Source organism: Pelobates fuscus, chromosome 13 (genome assembly GCF_036172605.1).
Source record: "Pelobates fuscus isolate aPelFus1 chromosome 13, aPelFus1.pri, whole genome shotgun sequence".
Taxonomy (NCBI): domain Eukaryota; kingdom Metazoa; phylum Chordata; class Amphibia; order Anura; family Pelobatidae; genus Pelobates; species Pelobates fuscus.
The window spans coordinates 11,546,847-11,571,501 of record NC_086329.1 but is presented as its reverse complement, the minus strand read 5'-3'; the positions used below and the strand labels follow the sequence as shown (position 1 = coordinate 11,571,501).

The window sequence follows — 24,655 nt, the reverse complement described above, 5'->3', positions numbered from 1 at the left end:
CAGAGCTCCTGGTAGATAGACTGACGCCCAACCAACCTCTCTGGGGGAACAACCATGCAAGTGGATGTGTCATATTAAGGGGGCGTTACAGAATACGTAAAGACTCCAGAAGCAATCATTAAAATATTAAATATGATATATAATTTATAATATTAAAATATACGTTTAGAAAAAGTATTTTGTGGTACAATTATTAAAAGGTGCCGTGTAAGCAGTTTTTAATCATTTTACAAAAATCCCACAAGGTCTGTCAAGAAAAGGGGGAAAAAAGTTGTCCCCCATAGATCTTATTTTTCTTAAAACAGCATGAATAAATAAGAATATCAACCTTACGGTGGCATCCAAACCACTTAACTGAGGTGGTACATATGATAAACATGCTTAAATGTTTTTCCAGGCAGAAACTCAATATTTCTAAGGTACTGCCATGGTACAATGACAAATTATATTTATCCTGAATATTCTATATTTTCAAATGGATAAAAAAAAAAAAGGCTACATCCAATATGTGGGCAGCTCTGAACGACCCCCTTCACTGTAGAGGGAGTAAGAGAGAAGGCATACATTCTGAAAGGCAGGGTTATCGTTTGAAACAAACATGAGACAGAATGGACCTTCGTACCACTACCCTCCTATGACCCAAAGAATACATCATAAGTCCCAGGACACTGCGATGGGTGTTAATACTTTTGATACTATGACTGGGTCAAGTGTCCTTTGTACAAAAAAAGGTATAAATGTAATCAAAGGATTTTTTTTCTAGGTTCTGAGAAATAGCAGCTCAATAACTATATCATTAATTTCAATGTAGTTCATGGCTTGTAAGACAGCAAACACACAGCTCTGCATGGAGACACTGAATTTTCTCACAGAGATGCATTGATTAAATGCTTCTCTATGAGGGGGTGCTGACTGGCCAAACCAGCGTTTGGCCCCGCACCTGTCCCTTTGCCCATTTCAGCCAATCCAATGCTTTCCCCAGTGGATTTTCTAAAATAATAAATTGTGATTATGTCAGCAAGGAGGCAGATTGGGGGTGGGGCCAGGACCGGCAGACCCCCGTGGCACTGGAAATATAGGTATGTTTTATTACCATTTAAGGGGTGGGCAAGCCACTTAAATGGTGCTATTAAAACTATAGGGTCAGGAATACATGTTTGTGTTCCTGACCCTATAGTGTTCCTTTAAGATCATAAGGTTTAATTTTGTTTTTTAGACAAAATAATATAGATCATCAAAAAAATGCTTGGATTTTAAACAAATCAGCAGCTAATGTACAGATGCTAGTATTACTCAGCTTACTGGTTTTCATTTTATTAACTTGAGAATGCGGAAACACTGAGGATGATCGAAGCTGGGAAATCTGGGGTTGTACAGGAACTTTAGTTGTTAGACTAAGCAACCGAGCAATTTGGCTCACTAAGAATTTATCCACAACTCATTATTTCCTGTTATACTTATTGAATGATCTTTTAGGTTGGTATTTTAGTCTTTAGTTAATTAATATTTGTTAATTATTATGTTGTAAGCTTATAAACAGCCCTAGCAGGACCATCTCTGGTCAAGATTTTTCATTTTGTTTGTATCCCTTTATTTGATCAATTTATTATTGTTTTCTTTGTGTATTTGCAATATTTTAAAATGTAAAAAAACAACAACGTATGTTCCTTTTATAGGTTATGATGCAAGGAGATTTCCTATTCCCAACTCCGTGCTCAGTCTATGGCTCCAAAAAGAAGCAATTTTCAAACACTGCTGCAACGAATGGTTTTACGGGGTACTTCATTGACTTTTTAAAGGTACAGAGGCAACTAGTTTTGTTCATGTGAAATCATAAATGAAGCTCCACAGCCTGAAAGTCTGAAAGCTCATTGATCAGTGTGGAAATACCAATCTCAAGCCGATACGGACTCAGATGATATACGCTCTATATGGCAGCTCCAATAAATGCAAGCGCCCAGACTGGCTGAGAAATCTCAGTAATTTTATCATCTCACTCTATGTGTGCAGACGACAGACATCCAGTAGATGTAGAGTAGAGAACTGAAACTAGCGAGTCTGGGACTCGTGTCCTGAGTTGGCTAATGACAGCCCCAATGATTTTCCCGGAAGTGAGGTTACACCTCTGGCAGACTCCGTATGTGCAGTGTTTCATAGCAAAATGTTACACATCACTTTAACAAAGAAGGTAGGATAAACTACAACTTGAAAAATACCTTGAAATGACCTTGCATGTTCAAATACAAAACTTCACTTACCCCTGTCTGCTTAGCGTTTCTATTGGTGGAACTGCTGGTCCGTGTGTCTCAATCTGAATAGGATGGTACTTATACAAAGCTTCTTCCACCTTTGGAATTGTGACGGAAGAAATATGATGACCCTGTGAAATATGAAAAAAAAAAAATGTCTTTAAAAACACGGGGAAAAAAATCAATTATGTGTGATTTCACCACGGCCATATTTAAATCCCACAGAACAAATCCGCATTTATTTTTACAGACAATGCAGGCAGTACAAAGCAAACAACCACTCCCACTCTGTTACTGCGGCAATCTGCTCTACGGAGCTGGAGGGATCGTTGTGTGACATTCCAGCAGTAAATTCTACGGTTTGGTCAAGTATAATTAATAATACCTAGAATCTTAGGTGACTGAAAATAAAGAGAGGAATTCATAAAAAATGCTATGCTCGCCAATATTCCAAAGGTACAGGGGTACTTGTACTTTGTGACCTCATTATAACTGCATACGGATATATCCGAGTGAATTTATGTTAAACTAAATTAGAAACACATTTACAGCAGCTTAGACGCATATCACTGTGTGTTTTGTTATTTGCAGGTCCTTGAAACTTGGATAGAAAAAAAACATATAAGGTTTTGGGTTGCCAGTATATGTAAGAAGAATCAGAAGAATGATAAAATCATGTATAAATGCCGAGATTTACATACATCCCCATAGAACTGATTTAGGGCTCCTTTTCCACCATGTCCTCTTGTTTTCTGGCACCCAAATAAGAGCAAGCTTGAGTACATCATTAGACACACTCACTTTGCACAAAGTAAACTCAGGGCATTCAGCCCCTCATGGGAGTGAGCTTTAAAACCCCTCTATGCATGGGCTGTCCTATAGCCTTCCCAAGTGATGGATTTCCATTTTGACTTGAAATATCTCCTCTCATCCTGCTCCTGTTTATGCCATCAACACACGTCACTCTTCTACACCGCCCAATCACCTGTCCCGCATTTATATCTCTCCATAATGAAAATACATAGACGCAGCAGCATTGCTAATAAGTAGCATGTTCAAGGCGTTTGGAAAAGGCTGTTAAAGGGATGCTCCAAACACATACTCACATCTGAATTTGCATAATTTGCTGCGGGGACTAGGAAGTAGCTCAATATTTCTCATCCCATTTTGAACCGGTTTCTAATTAAACTACAATGCATATTGAATAATCTCATGGCCATTCCTAGCATCACATGACAATGCCACAAAGGTAAGGGGAAAACAGCTCATTGTAGGCCACCCAATACGTTTTAACCACTCGCTTATGAGCAAAAGATCAAGCTGTCTAACTATTGTGTTTCTATGAAATATAGGCACAATTAACCATAGGAAAACATAGCAAGTTCCTCTTTAATCTTTTAACTATCTATCCCACAGTGTACAATGAATTACACCTACAGGGATACCAAGTGGAGACGTGTTATAAATCACACAAAGGATGGAGGGGGAAATCTGAAATGATCCTGTCTGCTTGCACAGCTATATGTAAAATGTGAAATAATTAAACTGAAGTGGTATTTAACAATGGTCCGTGAACAACACTACTAAGCTTGCCGATAAGCAGTTTATTCAAACAGCATGTTCGCAAATGAACCCAACTGGACGCCTAGTATTTGGACAAAACCATTATGACAAAACAGAGTATCTGGATGCACAGAATGAAGTGTGTTTCAAGATACCCACTTCCCACCTGCATCTTCGTCCCTGGTTAACAATCACATGCACCACTCCTGCGTTAATATTTACACAAGACTTCCTAAATCCTAACGACACGGCATACCATTCATGCATCAATATTGGCATGGAAATGTCGCCTTGCACCTTCAAGGCATGAATAATGACACAAGGTATTCCTAGTCTAACCAACATCTCCAGCACCGATGCTGTGCGTCGTTTCAATGTCAAGAATGACACAAAATGTTTATGTAGCAAAAATTACGCAACACGGCATCTTCCTGGCATCGCTGTTCTAGGATGTTATGCCTATTTTGACCACGGCCTGTTCTCTCCTTTTCTCGTTACCCCGGCTTATTATGTGACCATTCTGTAAGCCCTGCCAAGTACCTGTAATGCTGTGCCTTTTCCTTTACTCTTCTGGATTTGCATGTTGGGACTCTGTACATTCCAGAATGAATCTTTTATAATGAAGACCATTTAAGGTCTTTTTTCATTTATGACAAAGAACCTCAAAATGAAACATACAGAACGAGAGCTCCCCATCACTCTCAACAGCTCTCATTTATTTTCCATGCTGGTGGACCCCAGGACATAAATGAGCACGGATACCCGAGGAGTATTGAAAACCACTGGTGACCTAGTAAATGGTCCCCCCATTCCTCTACTATATGGGCAGGAGGGGAGATTTATGTCTGATAAACATGGGAACAGCATGCTGCTGATAAGAAAAAGGGGTCATCAGAACCTCTAGTGAAACAAGAGGAAAGGACTTTATGTGCTCAATAAAAGAGGTAAAGGAGGTGAGATTTTAATGGCTGTGTAAAAATGTTTCATCAAAGTTCCTTTATTCATTTATTTTAAATTGCGTAGTTACTATGCAGCAATAACGTTATTGGAGGATTTTTATTTTATTTAATTCTTTTTTTGAGAGAGAGAGACTTAAATCTGGCAGAAGGCCCAGAAACCTGCTTTTGATGCTTATAATCAAAATAACCATGTCAAATCGAATTGCAAAGAGGGAAATGGCATTTCGAGAAAGAGAGGGGGAAAAAATTGGTTCCTGTACTTCTTGAATCTTGACACCCAAGTTCAAAGCATGGGGTCAGGTTTTCAAAAGGCGTTTTCCCTGTGACCAAACAAAGCTTACTCCCCTCTGTCTCGGGGACTTTTTGCCTTATTTTTGCAGTTAGCATGTATAAATTTAAATATACCGGAACAGAAACTGAAATGGATATTGCTACAGGGGCTATCACAACATTTTCTTAACCGAATAAAGTATTCCTCCTTCAAAACCCTAAAAAATATTTAGCCATAAATTAATAACAATTCGAATATAGTTTGCAATATTTTATCGCCGTATTCTTTATTCATATTATCTCATCATTCTTTGAAAAATAATTTTAATGCAGTAACAACATATTTACTTTCCAGTATAGGAAACGGTCTGATTTGCCAAACCTTTCACAGTGCAATATGCTTTTATATAAATTGTATGGCTGACTGCTTAAAGGCTGAAGCATGCTCCGATGTCACATTAGGTTCACAAGCCCTGCAGAGGGCACTCAACCACCAGCCTTTATTAATGATAAAACGCAGCCCTCCATTTAACTCTATGCTAGGAAGTTCTAGAGACCAGTAGCAGAATTAATGTAAATAAATACAATACTCTCCTTTCTGCCACTCTGGTGTGGCTAGACTATGCTTCCACATTATCTTTTACATAGGTTGCAAAAGTTAATCTATGAATAGCAACCCAAGGTCATTTGACCCTTGCTCATACGCACTCCACATGCGACTACGTCCGACGTCCCTCCTTACCTCTGAACAATATGAATATAGCAGTTGCATTTATTTTTATATTAGTCTTATGTAGAGGAAAAAAACAAAAACAAAAATGAAATATGTATATACACATGTTTAAATAAATATAAAAACACTAATTGAAACAACTGATTAAAATACATGTCTTGATTTTGCAATCTTGATATTCAAATATTCATGTCTAGTTATTATTGATTAGATGATGCCAAAGTCTCTAAGCTGCAGACACTGTAAAAGTTCATGTTTAGAGATAACGGTTAGAAGTCTTTTTTAGTAAAGTTTGGGTTTTATGGTTTTTTTTTTTGTTTTGTTTTTTAATTTGATCAGTTTTGAAAAAATTAAGAAATAAGAAGCGTTAACAAAAAAGCAAAACATTAACTATATTTCTAGTTCTGATTTCAGTTATACCATGGGCAAATCTATGAAACCGATTCTGCTTGGAACGTTGGCAGCCTGAACATTAGACTTATTGGAAACAAACACCATCCTCTTTTTATCCTGCAGCAACTGCATCATATTGGGTTTGGGTAGTAAGTACTTCTCTACCTGAATATATAGCCCTCCACAACCACCCACAAATAAGGCGGGTAAAAAAGGCATATTAGAGATGAAACCCAGGGATATGATAGAGCTAGCAATTATAAGAGGGTAAAGCTGTGGGCATGTGGGGTTAACGATGTTACTAGTAGCCAAACAGCAAGCGATTGACAAATCTATATGTCAATCTTAAACATAATGATCAGCTGCTTATCGTTATTCACAGTTAGCAATTCCTCCCACAAATGACTATACCAAGCTCTGGGTCAAGCATTAAACTAAGAATTGTGTTTAACAGATAAGGAAACTTACAATTTAAGGTCAATGTAGCGAAATTAAAAAAAAAAAAAAAAAGTAAAAAAATTTGCTCATGTCGACGTAAAAAGCCAAAATTGCCTGGACTCAGGGATGGGTTTGGTGTCAAGTCATGGAGTTGTACGATCACTTTTAAATACATATTAAAGTAGTCCCTAATATCATGACAGTTCACTCCTGGCCTGATTTCACTGCCTACGCATAGAAGCCTCCATTTCAGTATGCCAAGCATCTCACAAGACTACATGAAAGCCCCTGGTTCTTTCGGCTCAATTTCTCATTTTCTTCCTGTTCGTTTCCTCGTAAACAGAGTTAAAAAATAAAAATAAAATTGTGAGCAGAGTTCAGACATATCCAGGAAAACCCGCTAAAAGCACTTCGAGAATACTAAAAGAAGCTGTGGTTGGAACATTGTGCATTAGACATCCAACAGGACACAATGAATGTTTGCTATTTAAACAAAATATATTTTTCTTTACAAAACTTAAAAAAAAATAAGTTATTGGATGTACTAGAAAGCAGGAAAATGAATTCTGCCAAATAACTTCCAGGCACTGGAGCACTATATGGTCTGCTGCAAGTGTGATATAAATCCATATTAACCAGCAATGTGGTTGCAGAAAAGAAAATCAGACAGAGCAGAGAGAGTGTTTAACTCTGAAATACTTAACATTTTATACATTCAGGTTCTCTTACATCTCTAATTCCAACACAGAAGGCTCTGGGGAGGTTAAAACAAAATCTACAGCAATAAATATGATTAAAAATCATATTAATTGTTTAAAAATAATAAACAGAGTGATTTATCCATGGGACACAGATAAAACTCATAATGCATTTCAAAAAGTTAAATGAGCCTTAGTGCCAGAACTGCATAATAATTGTATCAGAGAAGCATATCATTTACTTAAATTTATGTGTATTTTGAAAGGACATTCCAAACTGCAGTCAGCAGTGGTTATGGTGCCAGAAGTGCCCGGATTCTCTCACAGAGTAATTTGTCAAACTGCTGGCTTCAGCGAGCTAAGCAGTGACATATTCATTGGTTGAGAGCTCTCAACCAATGAGTGTGATCCTAGATTGGACCTGCTTAGCTCAGTGAACACATGTGCTACTTCTGCAGGCACACAGGGACCCAGGTAAGTTGTCAAACTGTACTAGAACAGGTTGATGAATTACTCTGGGAGGGTGCAAGGTACATTCTAAACCTCTAAAGCACTCCAGTTTGCTGAAGTCCTTTATATTTTAAGAATGTGAACGGTGGTTTTCATTTTACAAAAAGTGCAGATGTCAATAGAATCTGAAATCAGCTCAATGGGTAAATCTTTGCAAGGCAGGTTCTCTGGGCAATTGCTGCTTCCTTAGTTTAGCTCCACTGATCTAAACAAACCAGGAAGTAACAGGACCGGTTGTGTGATTGACAGCCAGAGGATGGTGTAATAAGGTTGTATAACTTTAATTGAATGCTAATTTTTTTGTAAAATGGAAACGAAGATTGCACACTCTTCACACACTGTACAGAAAAGGTGTAAATGCACCTTTTCAGGCCCAGAATTAGAAATCAAAGGGATATTGTCAGAATACAATAACAGAATAACTGTTCGCTATTACCATCTGAGTCTTAGGTCAACAAGCAGACCCACAAAGAAAAAAAAAAAAAGAAGAAGAAATGTTGTTAAAAAAATACTGCTAACAAATAAGAATAAAATGACGATGAGTTAGAAACTAAAATAAATGTTTGCCAGGGAGGATGGGGAAGAAATGTATGAGCATAAATCATTTGTTATTTGCATACAGAGCCAAGGGACATAGGTGTCGATTGATAGAAAATAGAAATAGATTTACAAAGCTAGAGATCTAATCATTTGTTAGTCAAATTGACTCACAAATAAACAAAGTACCAGGAGTTTCAGCTATTTGAAATTCATATAGGAAAATATACTGCGTGCTTCCAAGGCAACTGCAGGATTGACTTTCACTTGGTCAAATAACTGCTTGGCTCAGCAGAATACATACATAGATTTTTTCAGCAGGCTTTTAAAATCAAGAATTAGAACTGGTGGAGATGAGCGCAACTTATTTTCAAATTTAATGAGCCTTATCAAGTTGAAGAAAGGTCTGAGCGCAGAGATTTGCCTGCTAATTACATTAAACGCCCATTGCCGAGTAGAGAGTGCTCAGCGTTTTCTAAAGTGTGAGAGTGCTTGCCTGAACTAAACATGATCTCAAAGACATGAAAAAAAAATAAAAAAATAAAAATAAAACTGTTCCAGAGAAGGATATTATGGCACTAGAAAGAGTGCAGAGGCGGGCTACAAAATTAATAAAAGGAATGGAACATTTTAGCTATGAAGAAAGGTTAACAAATTTAAACCTCTTTAGTTTAGAAAAATGTCGCTTCAAAGGGAATATGATAACATTATACAAATATATCCGGGGCCAATACAAACCATTGTGTGAAAAAAAATCTATTCACATACAGGACTTTACATAGGACACGAGGCCATGCGTTTAGACTGGAAGAAATAAGATTTAGTCTAAGGCAAATGAAAGGGTTTTGTACCGTAAGAACAATCAGGATGTGGAATTTTCAGCCTGAAGAGGTAGTTTTGTCAGAGTCCGTAAAGATGTTTAAACAGCAACTAGATGCATACTTGAAAAAACAGAATATTCAAGGATATAATTTTCAATGTAGGGTAATAGCTTCTTGATCCAAGGATAAATCTGACTGCCATTCTGGGATCAAGATGGAATTTCTTTCCTAGTTTGTTGCAAAATTTGAAATGCTTTAAACTGGGTTTTTTTGCCTTCTTTTAAACAGCAAAAAAACAAATATGAGGAAGGCAGAATGTAACGGAACGCAGTATATTAGTCCACGATATCCGTTGGTATCCTCAGGAAATCCACAGTCAAGACAGAAAGCACGGCAATATTCCCCATCCTCCCAATAACCGGACGAAACACAGTTTGGGAGTCAACTAACTTGCTTTATTCACAGACTTCCATATTTATGCAGTTCCCCTTGCAAGGGGTTTCCTTACAGCTGTTACAGGGGATTTCTCCCATCAGGCATTGTAATTATCCCAACAGGCATTGCTACACGAGAGGGATACTCCCACTAAAATGGACGATTAAGTGGATTATCCCCTCGTGGAGCAAAACCGACAATTTATACAGAAATCCATATTTTATACATTTTTGCTCGCTTTTAGACGAATGACCGTTCGGTAGATAGCTGGGGTCGGCGGGCACATTTAGTGAGAATACCGCTCTGATCCCAGCTACTCTAACCGAACGCCGCACAAAATACATTAAAACCTTGAGTTCGGTTTAAAAGTACCGAACATCTATGGGGAACCGAATGTGCCGAACGCGGAACTCCCGAACGCTCTAGAAGTCCAGCGGTGTTCGGATCATCGAGTAGCCGTTTTCAGTTCCAGGCTCTCGACGACCGAACACCGCTGCAGAGACAAAGGATCCAAGATGGCCGACCGCCGCATGGTCGGTAGCAGGACGGCGGCCACCTAGGAGAGCCCTTAATTACCGATTGCAACATTGTTGCAATCGGTTAATTGGTGCCACACGACTTGTGAATGTGTGGTCTACCTGGGGAGCCCGCATTCGTACGGCGAACGGCTGGGATAGCCGTGTTTCGTCGAACGAATGCTTTGTATGCTGGCAGCGTACGGCTGCCAGCATGCGAACGGCCATAACATAGCACTTATACAGGTAAGGACATACAGTATACATTCAGCCTATGGACAACCTGCAATACATATAGTCCAGAAGTGGCTAGGTTTGCCACAATGCTCCCCCAGAACCAAGCCGGCATACACAGTCTGATCCCAACGGATCGGCTTGGGGATGTCCGGGGGAGTACTCACAGATCACTTCTCTAGTTCAGTCTGTCTGGATAACCCGTCAGCGTTACCGTTTTGTTTTCCTGGCCGGTAGTGGATGGTAAAGTCAAAGGGCTGCAGCGCCAAACTCCAGCGCAACAGCCGGGCGTTGTCCCCAGATACACGGTTTAGCCACACCAACGGGTTGTGATCTGTGAGTAAGGAAAAAGGTTGTCCATACAAATACGGCTGTAACTTTTTAAGGGCCCACACCACGGCCAGGCATTCCTTCTCAATAGCGGCGTAGCTCACTTCACGGGGTAACAACTTGCGGCTTAAGTAGGCTACGGGATGTTCTCCGCCATCGGCTCCCACTTGACTCAGCACTGCCCCCAATCCAAACATTGAAGCGTCTGTGTGGACAAGAAATCTTTTAGTTGGATCAGGAGCAGTTAACACGGGAGCATTAGTTAGTGCGGTCTTGAGCTGTTGGAATGCCTGCTCACACTCTGGGGCCCAGACAACCAGTCGGGGAAGGTTCTTTTTGGTCAGGTCCGTCAGGGGTTTGGCCAGGGTACTGTAGTCGGGTACAAATTTTCTATAATACCCTGCAGTCCCTAGAAACGCTAGCACCTGGGTTTTGGTCCTGGGGGTAGGCCACTTGGCCACGGCCTCAATTTTGGCTGGCTCGGGTCTCTGCTGCCCACACCCTACTCAGTGTCCTAGATACTGCACCTCGGCCATCCCTATGTGGCACTTACTCGGTTTCAGCGTTAACCCCGCTCCCCCAATACGATCTAGGATCGCCCCTATATGTTGGAGGTGATCTTCCCAAGTCTGGCTGAAGATGGCTATGTCGTCCAGGTAGGCACAGGCATAGTCCTGGAAGCCGTCCAGTAGTCGATCTACCATCCGCTGAAAAGTAGCCGGAGCGTTTTTCATCCCGAAGGGCATGACCTTGAACTGGTACAGGCCAAACGGGGTGACAAACGCCGACTTGGGGATGGCATCATCGGCTAAAGGAATCTGCCAGTATCCCTTACATAAGTCAATTGTAGTGAGATACTGGCCCCGTGCCATTTTATCTAGCAGCTCGTCTATACGGGGCATCGGGTAGGCGTCAGACACGGTCTTGTCATTCAGCCTCCGGTAGTCAACGCAGAATCGGGTCGTGCCGTCCTTTTTAGGCACCAGGACTACCGGTGATGCCCAGGGGCTATCTGAGGGTTCGATAACCCCTAACTGCAGCATTTCATCCAGCTCGGCCTTCATATGAGTCCGGACTGATTCCGGGACCCTATATGGTGCCTGCCGCATAGGTAGCTGTCCCGGGGTTTCAACTCGGTGGGTGGCCAGCGGAGTGTACCCAGGTAAATTAGAGAACGTAGCCCCTTTAGCTACGATCAGCGCCTGTATCTGGGCACGCTCGCGAGGGCTTAGCCGCTCCCCCAGTTGAACCCCCCGGGAGGGCTCTACCGGCTCTTCCTGTTCTAGCAGATCAGGTAGTGGTAAGTTCTCCTGATCTTCCATGGCTGAGGCACAGATTGCCGTCACATCCTCTATCCGCTCGTGGTAGGGTTTGAGCAGGTTGACGTGAAGCATGCGTCTCTTCCCTACCCCGGAGCAGGGGCCAATCACATAGGTAGTGTCGCATCGCTGCTCCACTACCTGGTATGGGCCTTGCCAGATGGCCTGCAGCTTATCTGTGCGGACAGGTTTTAAAATTAAAACCTTCTGCCCCACTTGAAAGCTGCGGTCTCTGGCTCCCCTATCGTACCATCGCCGCTGACGTTGTTGGGCCGCCTGGAGGTTGGTGTGTACGGCCTGGGTTAGCGCCTCCAGTCGGTCTCGGAACTCCAGTACATACGATACTATAGGGGTTTCGCTAGCGATACTCTCCCCCTCCCAGTGCTCCCGAATTAAGTTTAAAGGTCCCCGTACTCTTCTCCCGAACAGTAGTTCGAATGGGGAGAACCCGGTCGATTCTTGGGGAACCTCTCTATACGCAAAGAGCAGGTGAGGTAGAAATCTCTCCCAGTCTTTGTGGGTTTCCCCGGACGTCCGAAGCATCTGCTTCAGCGTCCCATTGAAGCGTTCACATAGTCCATTGGACTGGGGGTGGTAGGCTGAATTGACTATGGGCTTAATGCCACACACTTTCCACATCTGTTGGGTAACCTCAGCAGTGAATTGGGTGCCCCGGTCAGATATTATCTCCTGGGGGAACCCTACTCGGGAGAATATTTTTATTAGAGCTTCCGCCACGGTTTCAGCGTGAATGTTAGAGAGGGCTACCGCTTCGGGATATCGGGTGGCGTAGTCCACCACAGTTAAAATGTATTTCTTCCCAGAAGGACTGGGTTTCGGCAGGGGCCCTATTATATCTACTGCGACCCTGCTGAAGGGTTCGGCGATAATGGGAAGGGGGCATAACTTGGCCTTGTGGCGATCCCCTCGTTTCCCTACTCTCTGGCAGACGTCGCAGGACGTGCAATATTGTCGCACATCCTGTGAGATTCCGGGCCAGAAAAACGCGTGCGTTAGGCGGTACCGGTCATCCCTAGGTGTCCTGATAAGGGGATATCGTGAGCAATTCTGAGCAGCTCCTGCCTATACTTCCGGGGTACCACTAGTTGTTTGTTCGTCAAAGTGACGGACCCCCCCACGTCTTTGGCCGTGATACGGTATAGTAATTCTTTCTCCCACGTGTAATGCTCCCCCTCTAGCCCGGCCTGGACAGCTTGTGCCCGGTCCCTATAGACTTGTAGAGTGGGATCGGTCTGTACTTCGGTAATAAAGGTAGTCGGGGTATCCCAGGATATGGAAGTCGGGGAAGGGTCGTGGTCTCTTACCTGAGCCTCAGAGTGTATCGGTGTAGCCGTGGTGCGTGCCTGTTGCCGTGTGGTTACTGGATGGGCTTCCTGGTAGGGTGCCTGTGGAACAAAGGCAGAGGTCATCTGACCCAAATCATTCCCTAACACAACATCTGCTGGTAAGTTCTGCATTAGTCCCACTTCTACTGTCCCCTCTCCCGCACCCCAGTTCAAATGTACTTTCGCCGTGGGTAGTCGGTATACAGCTCCCCCGGCTACCCGAACGGCCACAGATCCGCCGGTATGCGTGCCCTCCGAAACCAAATGGGGGGCTACCAGGGTTAAGGTAGCTCCCGAATCTCGCAGACCCTGCACTTCGGTTCCCTCAAGAGTTACCAGTTGTCGGTGATGTTGCCGGTTATCAGTGGCTCGGACCGACATGACTTCGTGCAATATGCCCAGAGGTTCCTCCGCCTGCACACTCCATAAATCCTGAGTGGCGGGGTCCCTCTGGTAATGGTGAGCAGCCGCCCTGGGTGCGGGGTTTGGACGGCCCTGATTCCAGGTGGGCCTGCTGCGATTCTGGGTGCACTCTCGGGCCATATGCCCCCATTGTTTGCAGGAATGGCATTGGATGTTGGCCCGCCCGTTGTATCTGGACGGTGGCGGTATCTGTCCTTGGGAGGGACGGAACGGGGCAGCGGTGGGCGCTAGGGGGGTTGTAGCGCTAGGTAGTCCTGGGGGTCGGGAGTAGCTTTTGGCTACGGGTCCCTGGGGTCTCCGGGCATCAAAATGTTGATCGGCCAATCTAGCCGCTTCCGTTAGGGTAAGGGGTTTCCGATCCCGTACCCATTCTTGCGTCTCCGGGGATAATCCATTAAAAAAATGTTCCAGCAACATCAGCTGGCGTAATTCCTCCATGGTGGTGGCGTTGCTGGCCTGGATCCACCCTTGGGAGGCTTGATCCAATTTGTGTGCCCATTCTGCGTGCGAATCTCGCTCTGGTTTGCGTAAGTGTCGGAACTTGCGCCGGTATGCCTCTGGGGTAATGGCATACCTCTCCAAGATTGCACGCTTTACTTTGGCATAATCTTTGCTGTCCTCACTGGGTACAGCACGGTACGCTTCGGCTGCTCGACCTGCTAGTTTGCTTGCTAGCAGTTGTACCCATACGGACCGTTCTAGCTCATGCAGATCACACAGTCTTTCAAAGTCCTGCAAGTACCCGTCTATCTCGTCCTTTTCCTCGCAAAAAGCCCTGAAGGCCTGGTACGGGATCTTGGGCTTTACTGGGTTGTAGAGGGACCCTGGGTTTGACTCGGTTCGAGCCAGGGTGTGTTGCGGGCTGTGTGCCATAACATATTCCTGCACATTTGCCATTACCATATTTAACATGGCATCTGATATCGGTTGTGGCAAAAACGCTAGCCTGGTCCTCATTTCTCTTTCATAGAGCGTTTCCTCCATAACTACCGGGGGTGTAGCGCTGCGGGCTTGGTCTCCCTCCATCAGCTCGGCAATGATTGTCGCCTTGTTTTTGCTGCTGGCTACTTTCCCTCTGGCTTCCAGTAGTTCCTTTAACGTCTGTCGCTTCAGTATGGTATAGTCAATCTCCATACGAATTGCCTTTGCTTTCCTCGTTCGGTAGTTCCAGTTACACGAACTCCGTTTTTCGGCTGTAAGGTTCGGATCCCGTCGCTTGCCACCAATTGTAACGGAACGCAGTATATTAGTCCACGATATCCGTTGGTATCCTCAGGAAATCCACAGTCAAGACAGAAAGCACGGCAATATTCCCCATCCTCCCAATAACCGGACGAAACACAGTTTGGGAGTCAACTAACTTGCTTTATTCACAGACTTCCATATTTATGCAGTTCCCCTTGCAAGGGGTTTCCTTACAGCTGTTACAGGGGATTTCTCCCATCAGGCATTGTAATTATCCCAACAGGCATTGCTACACGAGAGGGATACTCCCACTAAAATGGACGATTAAGTGGATTATCCCCTCGTGGAGCAAAACCGACAATTTATACAGAAATCCATATTTTATACATTTTTGCTCGCTTTTAGACGAATGACCGTTCGGTAGATAGCTGGGGTCGGCGGGCACATTTAGTGAGAATACCGCTCTGATCCCAGCTACTCTAACCGAACGCCGCACAAAATACATTAAAACCTTGAGTTCGGTTTAAAAGTACCGAACATCTATGGGGAACCGAATGTGCCGAACGCGGAACTCCCGAACGCTCTAGAAGTCCAGCGGTGTTCGGATCATCGAGTAGCCGTTTTCAGTTCCAGGCTCTCGACGACCGAACACCGCTGCAGAGACAAAGGATCCAAGATGGCCGACCGCCGCATGGTCGGTAGCAGGACGGCGGCCACCTAGGAGAGCCCTTAATTACCGATTGCAACATTGTTGCAATCGGTTAATTGGTGCCACACGACTTGTGAATGTGTGGTCTACCTGGGGAGCCCGCATTCGTACGGCGAACGGCTGGGATAGCCGTGTTTCGTCGAACGAATGCTTTGTATGCTGGCAGCGTACGGCTGCCAGCATGCGAACGGCCATAACATAGCACTTATACAGGTAAGGACATACAGTATACATTCAGCCTATGGACAACCTGCAATACATATAGTCCAGAAGTGGCTAGGTTTGCCACACAGAACTTGATGGACACCTGTCTCTTTTCAGCCTATGTAACCAAAAGCAGTCTTAAAAGTCTCGTATTACGAACTGATCAAATATGAAGGAGACTTTGATAAATATGGTAGTAAAAATAATACTAGTAGTCTAATGGGTTTTATTTTGTGTGCATATATATATATATATATATACACACACACACACACATATATATATATATATATATATATATATATACACAGTATCTCACAAAAGGGAGTACACCCCTCACCTTTCTGTAAATATTTTATTATATCTTTTCATGTGACAACATTGAAGAAATGACACTCTGCTACAATGTAAAGTAGTAAGTGTACAGTCTGTATGACAGTGTAAATTTTCTGTCCTCGCAAAATAACAACACACAGCCATTAATGTCTAAACCGTTGGCAACAAAAGTGAGTACACCCCTAGAGTGGAAATGTCCAAATTTTGTGCAGCCCTGAGCCAGGAAGCCCCTCCAGTGGCCATCTAAGGAGTGGCCACTTGGAGGTGCCCCTAGGGGCAATGTAAAAGGCAGTGTTTACATGAAAATGCCTGAAGAGAGCGATTATACTCATCAGAACAACTACATTAAGCTGTAGTTGTTCTGGTGACTATAGTGTACCCCACTGGCGCCGTCCGCAGCATGTGACACAGCCGAAACGCCTTGAAGGTGGAGCCTGTAGACGTCACATCAGGACGTGACGTTGCGCACCTCTGTCCGCCTCCATTCGCTCCTGGACCGCCTCCATTCGCTCCTGGACCGCCTCCGCCCATTTCCATTCGTTCCTGGACTGCCTCCATTTGCTCCTGGACCGCCTGCCAGCCTCTGGACCGCTTCCGCCTGCTTCAATTCATCTCTGCCCGCCTCCAGGTGACCGGAGCAATGAATATCTTGGCCGAGTTTGACATCCATGTGCTACAGACATGTATTGACTGCATTGTTTGGCAGTGACTATTAGCTAATACAATGTTTCTTTTTTGTTCCCACTACCCTGCTGGACTTTTTTAGTTGCACTATCTCAAGCAAGACCATTAAGCCTGTGTTACTAGCATTTTCTGATATCTTCGGATTCCTATTGCAGCACAGCACATTGTTATGTTCTACTTTTTTTTTCCCAGAAGTGAGGGAGACGTCCCCTTATCCCTTTGTCGGAGTTTAGATTCAGATTTTTTGTATTCTCCTTATACCGCTGGTCTGCTACAGATGGTCTTTTTATTATCCTTAACTGACAAAGCTACAGCCTATACTACCTTACTCTCTATTCATAATCCCTATATTTGGGAAGAACTACCAGATTTTTATATACAGGCATATCTACACTCAGGATAATTGTTTTGTAAATATGAACATTATTATTTCTGTTTGAATTTTCTTTTATTTTTGTCGTGGTGACTTATTTCACCTCTTAATCGCTATATTAAAAGTTACGTTTTCTTTTTAGAAATACCTAGCCGAATTGGTTGATATTTGTCACTCTACCAGCGAGACAGTTATTATTTCTCGCTCTCTCCTGGCAGTTCTCTTTTTTCTAATTTCTTCACTATATTCATTACGACCCTGTGAAGCAATGTCTTTGTAGGCAATTTTAATTTGTCAAAGGCTACATACAATATATATATATATACTGTTTGCGGCACGTCACCATAGAATATGGGCTGAAGGTGGCACTGGGTGCCCGCGTTTGTAGTTTCTACATTGATGTGAAGGCTAATAAAAAAACGATAGAAATCTATTTGTAATTTACAAATGTGTATTATTTTTAAAGCATTATAAATTGCACTGTCAGTCAGTCACTATAAAGTCAAATTTCCTTTTTTTAATGACCATTAACGACACCTACTGCATTGCACTATTGTTTTGTACTGCTTTTATATTTTTCAGAAAGTCCATCTTGCTTATGACAAACTGTATTTACCAATAAGGACATTTCTGAAAACCTAGAGGGAGTCTACTCCATCAAGTTAAAGGAACACTATAGGGTCGGGAACACAAACTTCCTGACCCTATATTATTAAATATACCATCCAGCCATTCTGGGCCCCATAAATATTGTAAAATATTATCTTTATTCCAGTCTGCTGCTGCTGGTTCTGCCCCTAATCTGCCCCCTTGGCTGACATCATCAAAAGTGATGATCTGAGCCAATCACAATACTTTCCAACAGGAAAGCATTGGATTGGCTGAGACTGACAACGAGGCAGATCAGGGGCAGAGCCAGTACAAGCCAAACACAGCCCTGGCCAATCAGCATCTCCTCATATAGATATATTACATCAATGCAGTCCTATAAGGAAAGTTCAGTGTCTCCATGCAGAGGAGTGGCCAGTGAAGTTATCACTAGGCTGTAATTTAAAAACACTGCATTTTCTCTAAAAAGATTGTGTTTACTGCAAAAAGCCTGAAGGGAATGATTCTATAATACTCTGTGTAGTGGTCAGACAGCATATTAGAATATAGTAACTAAACACACAAAAACACTGTAAGCTTTACCAATCCCCTTTACTTTTTGTATCCTATGTCTATAGAATAAAAGGGCTTGGTTAAGTGGTTTTACACCGGAGCTACAGTGTGCTTGCTTTTTATGACTAATTTTCATTTAAATGTGGGTGGTTACATTGAGGTCTGGGAAGCTGCATCCAGAAGCACCCACCTGTGCTGGATTCCGGTGAGTTTGCCGAGGACGTTTTAATTACACCCTTATTTGTGAAGGTTTATCTGAAGGCGACTTGAGCATCGAAGGGGTGCCCCTTTCTTTATGGTGCACTAAAGGCCTACCTGAATTTGAATTACACCACTCCTACTAATAAGAAACTATTGAAATATTTGTTTTTAATTTTTGTCTCTCATATTTTGTAATTGGTCTAAAAATTCAGAGTATATTCCTATCTATACAGAATACAGCACGACTGTATCTATTTATGAACTATTCATACAATTTGCAAGTAAGGGACATTTTTAGGGTGTGGTTGAAGGTATAGCGAGTGAGCAGGATTCTTTATTTAGAATAAGGAGTAAGGATGATGTTTATATAAACTAATTTGTTGCTATGCAGTTTAAATACACTTTACTGTGACACATTAACATACTCCAAATATACAGGTTAGAAAAAAGGCACTCCAGGCTAGGAAAGAAAAACGATGGGAGATGCAAGTCCTTAACCCCTTCAGGACCGGCCTGTTTTTGCGATGTTTGTACGTTAAGGACCAGAGCAGTTTTAACACTTTTGTGGTGTTTGTGTTTAGCTGTCATTTTCCGCTCTCTCATTTACGGTTCCCATACAAGTTATATATTTTTTTTTCACGACAAGAAGGGCTTTCTTTACATACCAGTATTTATATTATGTCATATATTGTATTTAAAAAAAATAATAAAATATGGTGAAAAATAAAAAAAAAAACATGTTTTTGGACTTTTACTTGAAAAATCTTTTACTTATCTACAAAAGCTAATGAAAAAAACTGCTAAATAGATTCAAAATTTTGTCCCGAGTTTAAAAACACCCAGTGTTTACATGCTTTATTGCTTTTTTTTGCAAGTTATAGGCCTATAAATACAAGTAGGAAATTGCTGTTTCAATATATATATATTTTAAATGTATCAATAGTGACATTGTTACACCGTTATCTGTCATAAATCCCCGAAACACACCTAACATGTACATATTTTTTAAAGTAGACAACCCAGGGTATTTAAAATGGGGTATGTCCAGTCTTTTTTAATAGCCACCTAGTCACAAACACTGGCCAAAGTTAGCATTTATATTTGTTTGTGTGTTAAAAATGCAAAAAACGCTAACTTTGGCCGGTGTTTGTGACTAAGTGGCTACTAAAAAAGGCTGAACATACCCCATTTGCAATACCTTGGGTTGTCTTCTTTTGCAAATGGTATGCCATCATGGGGCTAATTCTCATTCCTTGGCTACCATACGCTCTCAAAGGCAACCTAACCAATCTGACAAATTTCAATAAAAAAAAAAAAAAGTTAAATCAAGCCTTATATTTGACCCTGTAACTTTCACAAACACTATAAAACCTCTACATGTGGGGTACTGTTATACTCAGGAGACTTCGCTGAACACAAATATTAGTGTATCAGAACAGTAAAATATATCACAGCAATAATATCCTCAGTGAAAGAGCTGTTTGTGTGTGAAAAATGCAAAAAACTTCACTTTCACTGACAATATCATCGCTGTGATATGTTTTACTGTTTTGAAACACTAATATTTGTGTTCAGCGAAGTCTCCCGAGTAAAACAGTACCCCCATGTACAGGATTTAGGGTGTCATAGAAAGTTACAGGGTTAAGCACAGTGCTAGCAAATTAAATTATCTGGACTTTTGGCCTGGGTTGGCAGGCAGGTCCCTCAAATTGCAATCATTAAAATTACTTAATTAGGTAAAAATATTACATAAATATGCACGTAGAATTTTAATATATATATACATATTTATATATTTGACGTCTACGTGTATATTTATGAAATTATTAATGTAATTTTGTATGTGGACATATGTATATTTCGTATTATTTTTATTTATTTATTTATACATAGATATATATATCATTACATTCTAAGTGTATTTTGATATAAATATATATATATCAATATCAAAATACTGTTAGAATAAAATTGAATATATATATATAATTTTTATTTAATTATTAAAAATTATTTTTATTTTTTTGTTATTTATTTTTATTAACATATTATTTGTATTTTATAATAATATATATATACCATATATATAGTTATTATATATATTGTATATATTCGTGTGTAATTTAAATATAAGTGTATTTTTATATTAATATACGTATATATAAATATAAAAATACACTTAGTGTGACATTATATATATTATATATATATACATATATTATATATAGGTATATATAGATATAATACATGTATATATATCATATATATATATACACATATTTTTTTTTTTTTTTACACTGATTTCTTTTTTTTTACACTTTATTTTATGATTTTTTACTTGCAGGGAGACTGCCTGTCAGCACAGACAGTCTCCCTGCAGGCAGATACAAAGACCCCTATTGCGGTCATGTGATCGAGTGATCACATGGCCGTGGGGTCCTGATCTGCCGAGGGGGGACTGCCCGGGCAGACAGGCAGTCCCCCTGGACCGGGAGGAGAGCTGATCGCCGCCGTGGGACCGACGGCGATCAGGTAAGTTGCCCAAAACCGTTATGACGGTTCAGGACCGTCAGCGGTCCAAACGCACGTTTTACCGCTGACGGTCCTGAACCGTCAGCGGTCCTTAAGGGGTTAAAAAACATCCTGGGCACTGACAGAGTCAACTTAGCAAACAAAAAAATAATTGGGGGAACACCCGGAAGGTGCATTCTGCAGGAATAGTGCTGTCATAATGTCCAATATACATAATACAGATTTGGTTACAGCGCACACATCAAAATACATGTATAAATCTTATCAGGCTACTTGAAATCACCTAGGAAAACAAGTAAAGGGATTCAGTTCCACCATATGGCCATATTGTGTTAAGCCCACCACTACGTCACAGTACCCCAATATCGGTGGGTCCCACACTAATTCCGTATGTGGACGACAAACTAAATAGTTCTAGTGCTAAATAAGCTAAAGTGTATTTCATTAATCTACTGTAAGAGCATTGTGAGTACACTGTGTGCAGAATTATTAGGCAAATTAGTATTTTGACCACATCATCCTCTTTATGCATGTTGTCTTACTCCAAGCTGTATAGGTTTGAAAGCCTACTACCAATTAAGCATATTAGGTGATGTGCATCTCTGTAATGAGAAGGGGTGTGGTCTAATGACATCAACACCCTATATCAGGTGTGCATAATTATTAGGCAACTTCCTTTCCTTTGGCAAAATGGGTCAAAAGAAAGACTTGACAGGCTCAGAAAAGTCAAAAATAGTGAGATATCTTGCAGAGGGATGCAGCACTCTTAAAATTGCAAAGCTTCTGAAGCATGATCATCAAACAATCAAGCGTTTCATTCAAAATAGTCAACAGAGTCGCAAGAAGCGTGTGGAGAAACCAAGGCGCAAAATAACTGCCCATAAACTGAGAAAAGTCAAGCGTGCAGCTGCCAAGATGCCACTTGCCACCAGTTTGGCCATATTTCAGAGCTGCAACATCACTGGAGTGCCCGAAAGCACAAGGTGTGCAATACTCAGAGACATGGCCAAGGTAAGAAAGGCTGAAAGACGACCACCACTGAACAAGACACACAAGCTGAAACGTCAAGACTGGGCCAAGAAATATCTCAAGACTGATTTTTCTAAGGTTTTATGGACTGATGAAATGAGAGTGAGTCTTGATGGGCCAGATGGATGGATTGGTAAAGGGCAGAGAGCTCCAGTCCGACTCAGACGCCAGCAAGGTGGAGGTGGAGTACTGGTTTGGGCTGGTATCATCAAAGAGTAGCTTGTGGGGCCTTTTCGGGTTGAGGATGGAGTCAAGCTCAATTCCCAGTTTCTGGAAGACACCTTCTTCAAGCAGTGGTACAGGAAGAAGTCTGCATCCTTAAAAAAAAACATGATTTTCATGCAGGACAATGCTCCATCACACGCGTCCAAGTACTCCACAGCGTGGCTGGCAAGAAAGGGTATAAAAGAAGAAAATCTAATGACATGGCCTCCTTGTTCACCTGATCTGAACCCCATTGAGAACCTGTTGTCCATCAACAAATGTGAGATTTACAAGGAGGGAAAACAGTACACCTCTCTGAACAGTGTCTGGGAGGCTGTGGTTGCTGCTGCACGCAATGTTGATGGTGAACAGATCAAAACACTGACAGAATCCATGGATGGCAGGCTTTTGAGTGTCCTTGCAAAGAAAGGTGGCTATATTGGTCACTGATTTGTTTTTGTTATGTTTTTGAATGTCAGAAATGTATATTTGTGAATGTTGAGATGTTATATTGGTTTCACTGGTAAAAATAAATAATTGAAATGGGTATATATTTGTTTTTTGTTAAGTTGCCTAATAATTATGCACAGTAATAGTCACCTGCACACACAGATATCCCCCTAAAATAGCTATAACTAAAAACAAACTAAAAACTACTTCCAAAAATATTCAGCTTTGATATTAATGAGTTTTTTGGGTTCATTGAGAACATGGTTGTTGTTCAATAATAAAATGAATCCTCAAAAATACAACTTGCCTAATAATTCTGCACTCCCTGTATACAAAATTAAGGTAATAAAAGGAGTTAAAAACAGTGTCAAGACTAAATGATCGTGTTAGTGCTTGGATGAATATACTCACAATGCAAATCAATATGTGCTAAATAAAGCTTATAATAAAAGAGGAGAGAGAGAGAGAGAGAGAGAGAGAGAGAGAGAGAGAGAGAGAGAGAGAGAGAGATTCACCTGTGGTCACTTCCAAGCTGGGCGGGGTGCTTAATTTCAATGGGAATTTGGTCAACTTAGAACCAACACAATGGATCCATGCCAGTGCCTAGGAGGTGGGCAATAGCCTGATGGGCTTAAACAGAAGATCAATTAACTAAACGCTGTATTTCCCCATGGATGGGCTTTGTATATATGGTAGATACAATGTAATGAACTTGTGCAGGTATACCTACATTGGAATATGAAGTGGTTATGGTGTCAGGAGTGCCCTGTTTATGTAGTCATTGGAGTTTGCCTGGTGACTACGGCCACCTCTTCTTCAGATAGAAGCTCAAACTGGAAGCTTGCATTAGCTCCACTGAGCTTTACTAATGCAGTGCAGGGCCGGCTACTTATCGGAGAGCGTCAGTGTTGCTGAATTTTCTTCTGACTTGTGACGTTTATAGGGAAAAATACTGTGGCCCCTCACTTTGTGCATCTGTTCATATCATTGAATGTAACTCCAGACCACTTCAGCTCATTAAGGTGTTGGTGCAGAGGGAGCTATAGTGTAAGGAATAGAACTCTGTATTCCTTAAACTATAGAATCCATTTAAGGAAACATATAACCGTTTATGTGAGAAACCGGTTGTGGCAAACCTAGCCACTTACAGAATGTCCTTGTATATATCTTGCTATTACTGCATTGCTATTCCTATCTGTGGCCAAACCAGCCACTTAAAGTGTAACCACCCATGAATGTAATTTGATGTAAAGTGTATCCCTGTGCACTGCTTGGTATCTCCTAAGGCAGGAGATGGCTATCTGTAACCCAACCCCCTCCTGCCTGGGACTAAGGGAAATGTATTGTGTGGAATGCAGCCGCCCCCCCCCCCCCCCCCCTGCGGAGGTCTGTGTTTCAAGTAAGCTGTAATCAATAAAGAGTTTGACTCAGCCTGGTGAGATGCCAGTGTTTTAACATCCAAGCTATGTGTCGTCTAGTTTTTGGGAGAAAAGGATTTTAACTACGCTACCTGCATTTTACCTACATTTTACCTGCTTCATCCTGTCTACCAGCGGAGATACCGTGGATAATACTACTACTCCGCTATTCAAACCACACAGCAAAGCAGAGTTTGGCAGGGATTGATGCGAGCAAAGGAAAAGAAACAGCAATTCGTGAAACAACCATTCGGATGAAACCGGAGTTCAGGAATACGTGGAATCACACGAACAGCCGGTGAATGGAAACTAATTATGCACTTTTGAAACGGAGTACACTGAAGGTATTACTAGAGGCAAGGGGAACAATAGCCAGCAACAAGACAAAGGCTACCC

The 24,655-nt window shown here is 41.7% G+C and overlaps 1 protein-coding gene across 1 annotated transcript in view; it reads right to left on the bottom strand.

Moving 5' to 3' along the window:
• The window catches only part of MNAT1 (MNAT1 component of CDK activating kinase), a 112,560-nt gene that overhangs the window by 34,731 nt on the left and 53,174 nt on the right, over window positions 1-24,655 (bottom strand). Inside the window, exon 7 of the mRNA XM_063440434.1 lies at window positions 2,259-2,380. Coding sequence (XP_063296504.1) covers window positions 2,259-2,380 — 122 coding nt within the window. The remainder of the gene's footprint in view (window positions 1-2,258; window positions 2,381-24,655) is intronic.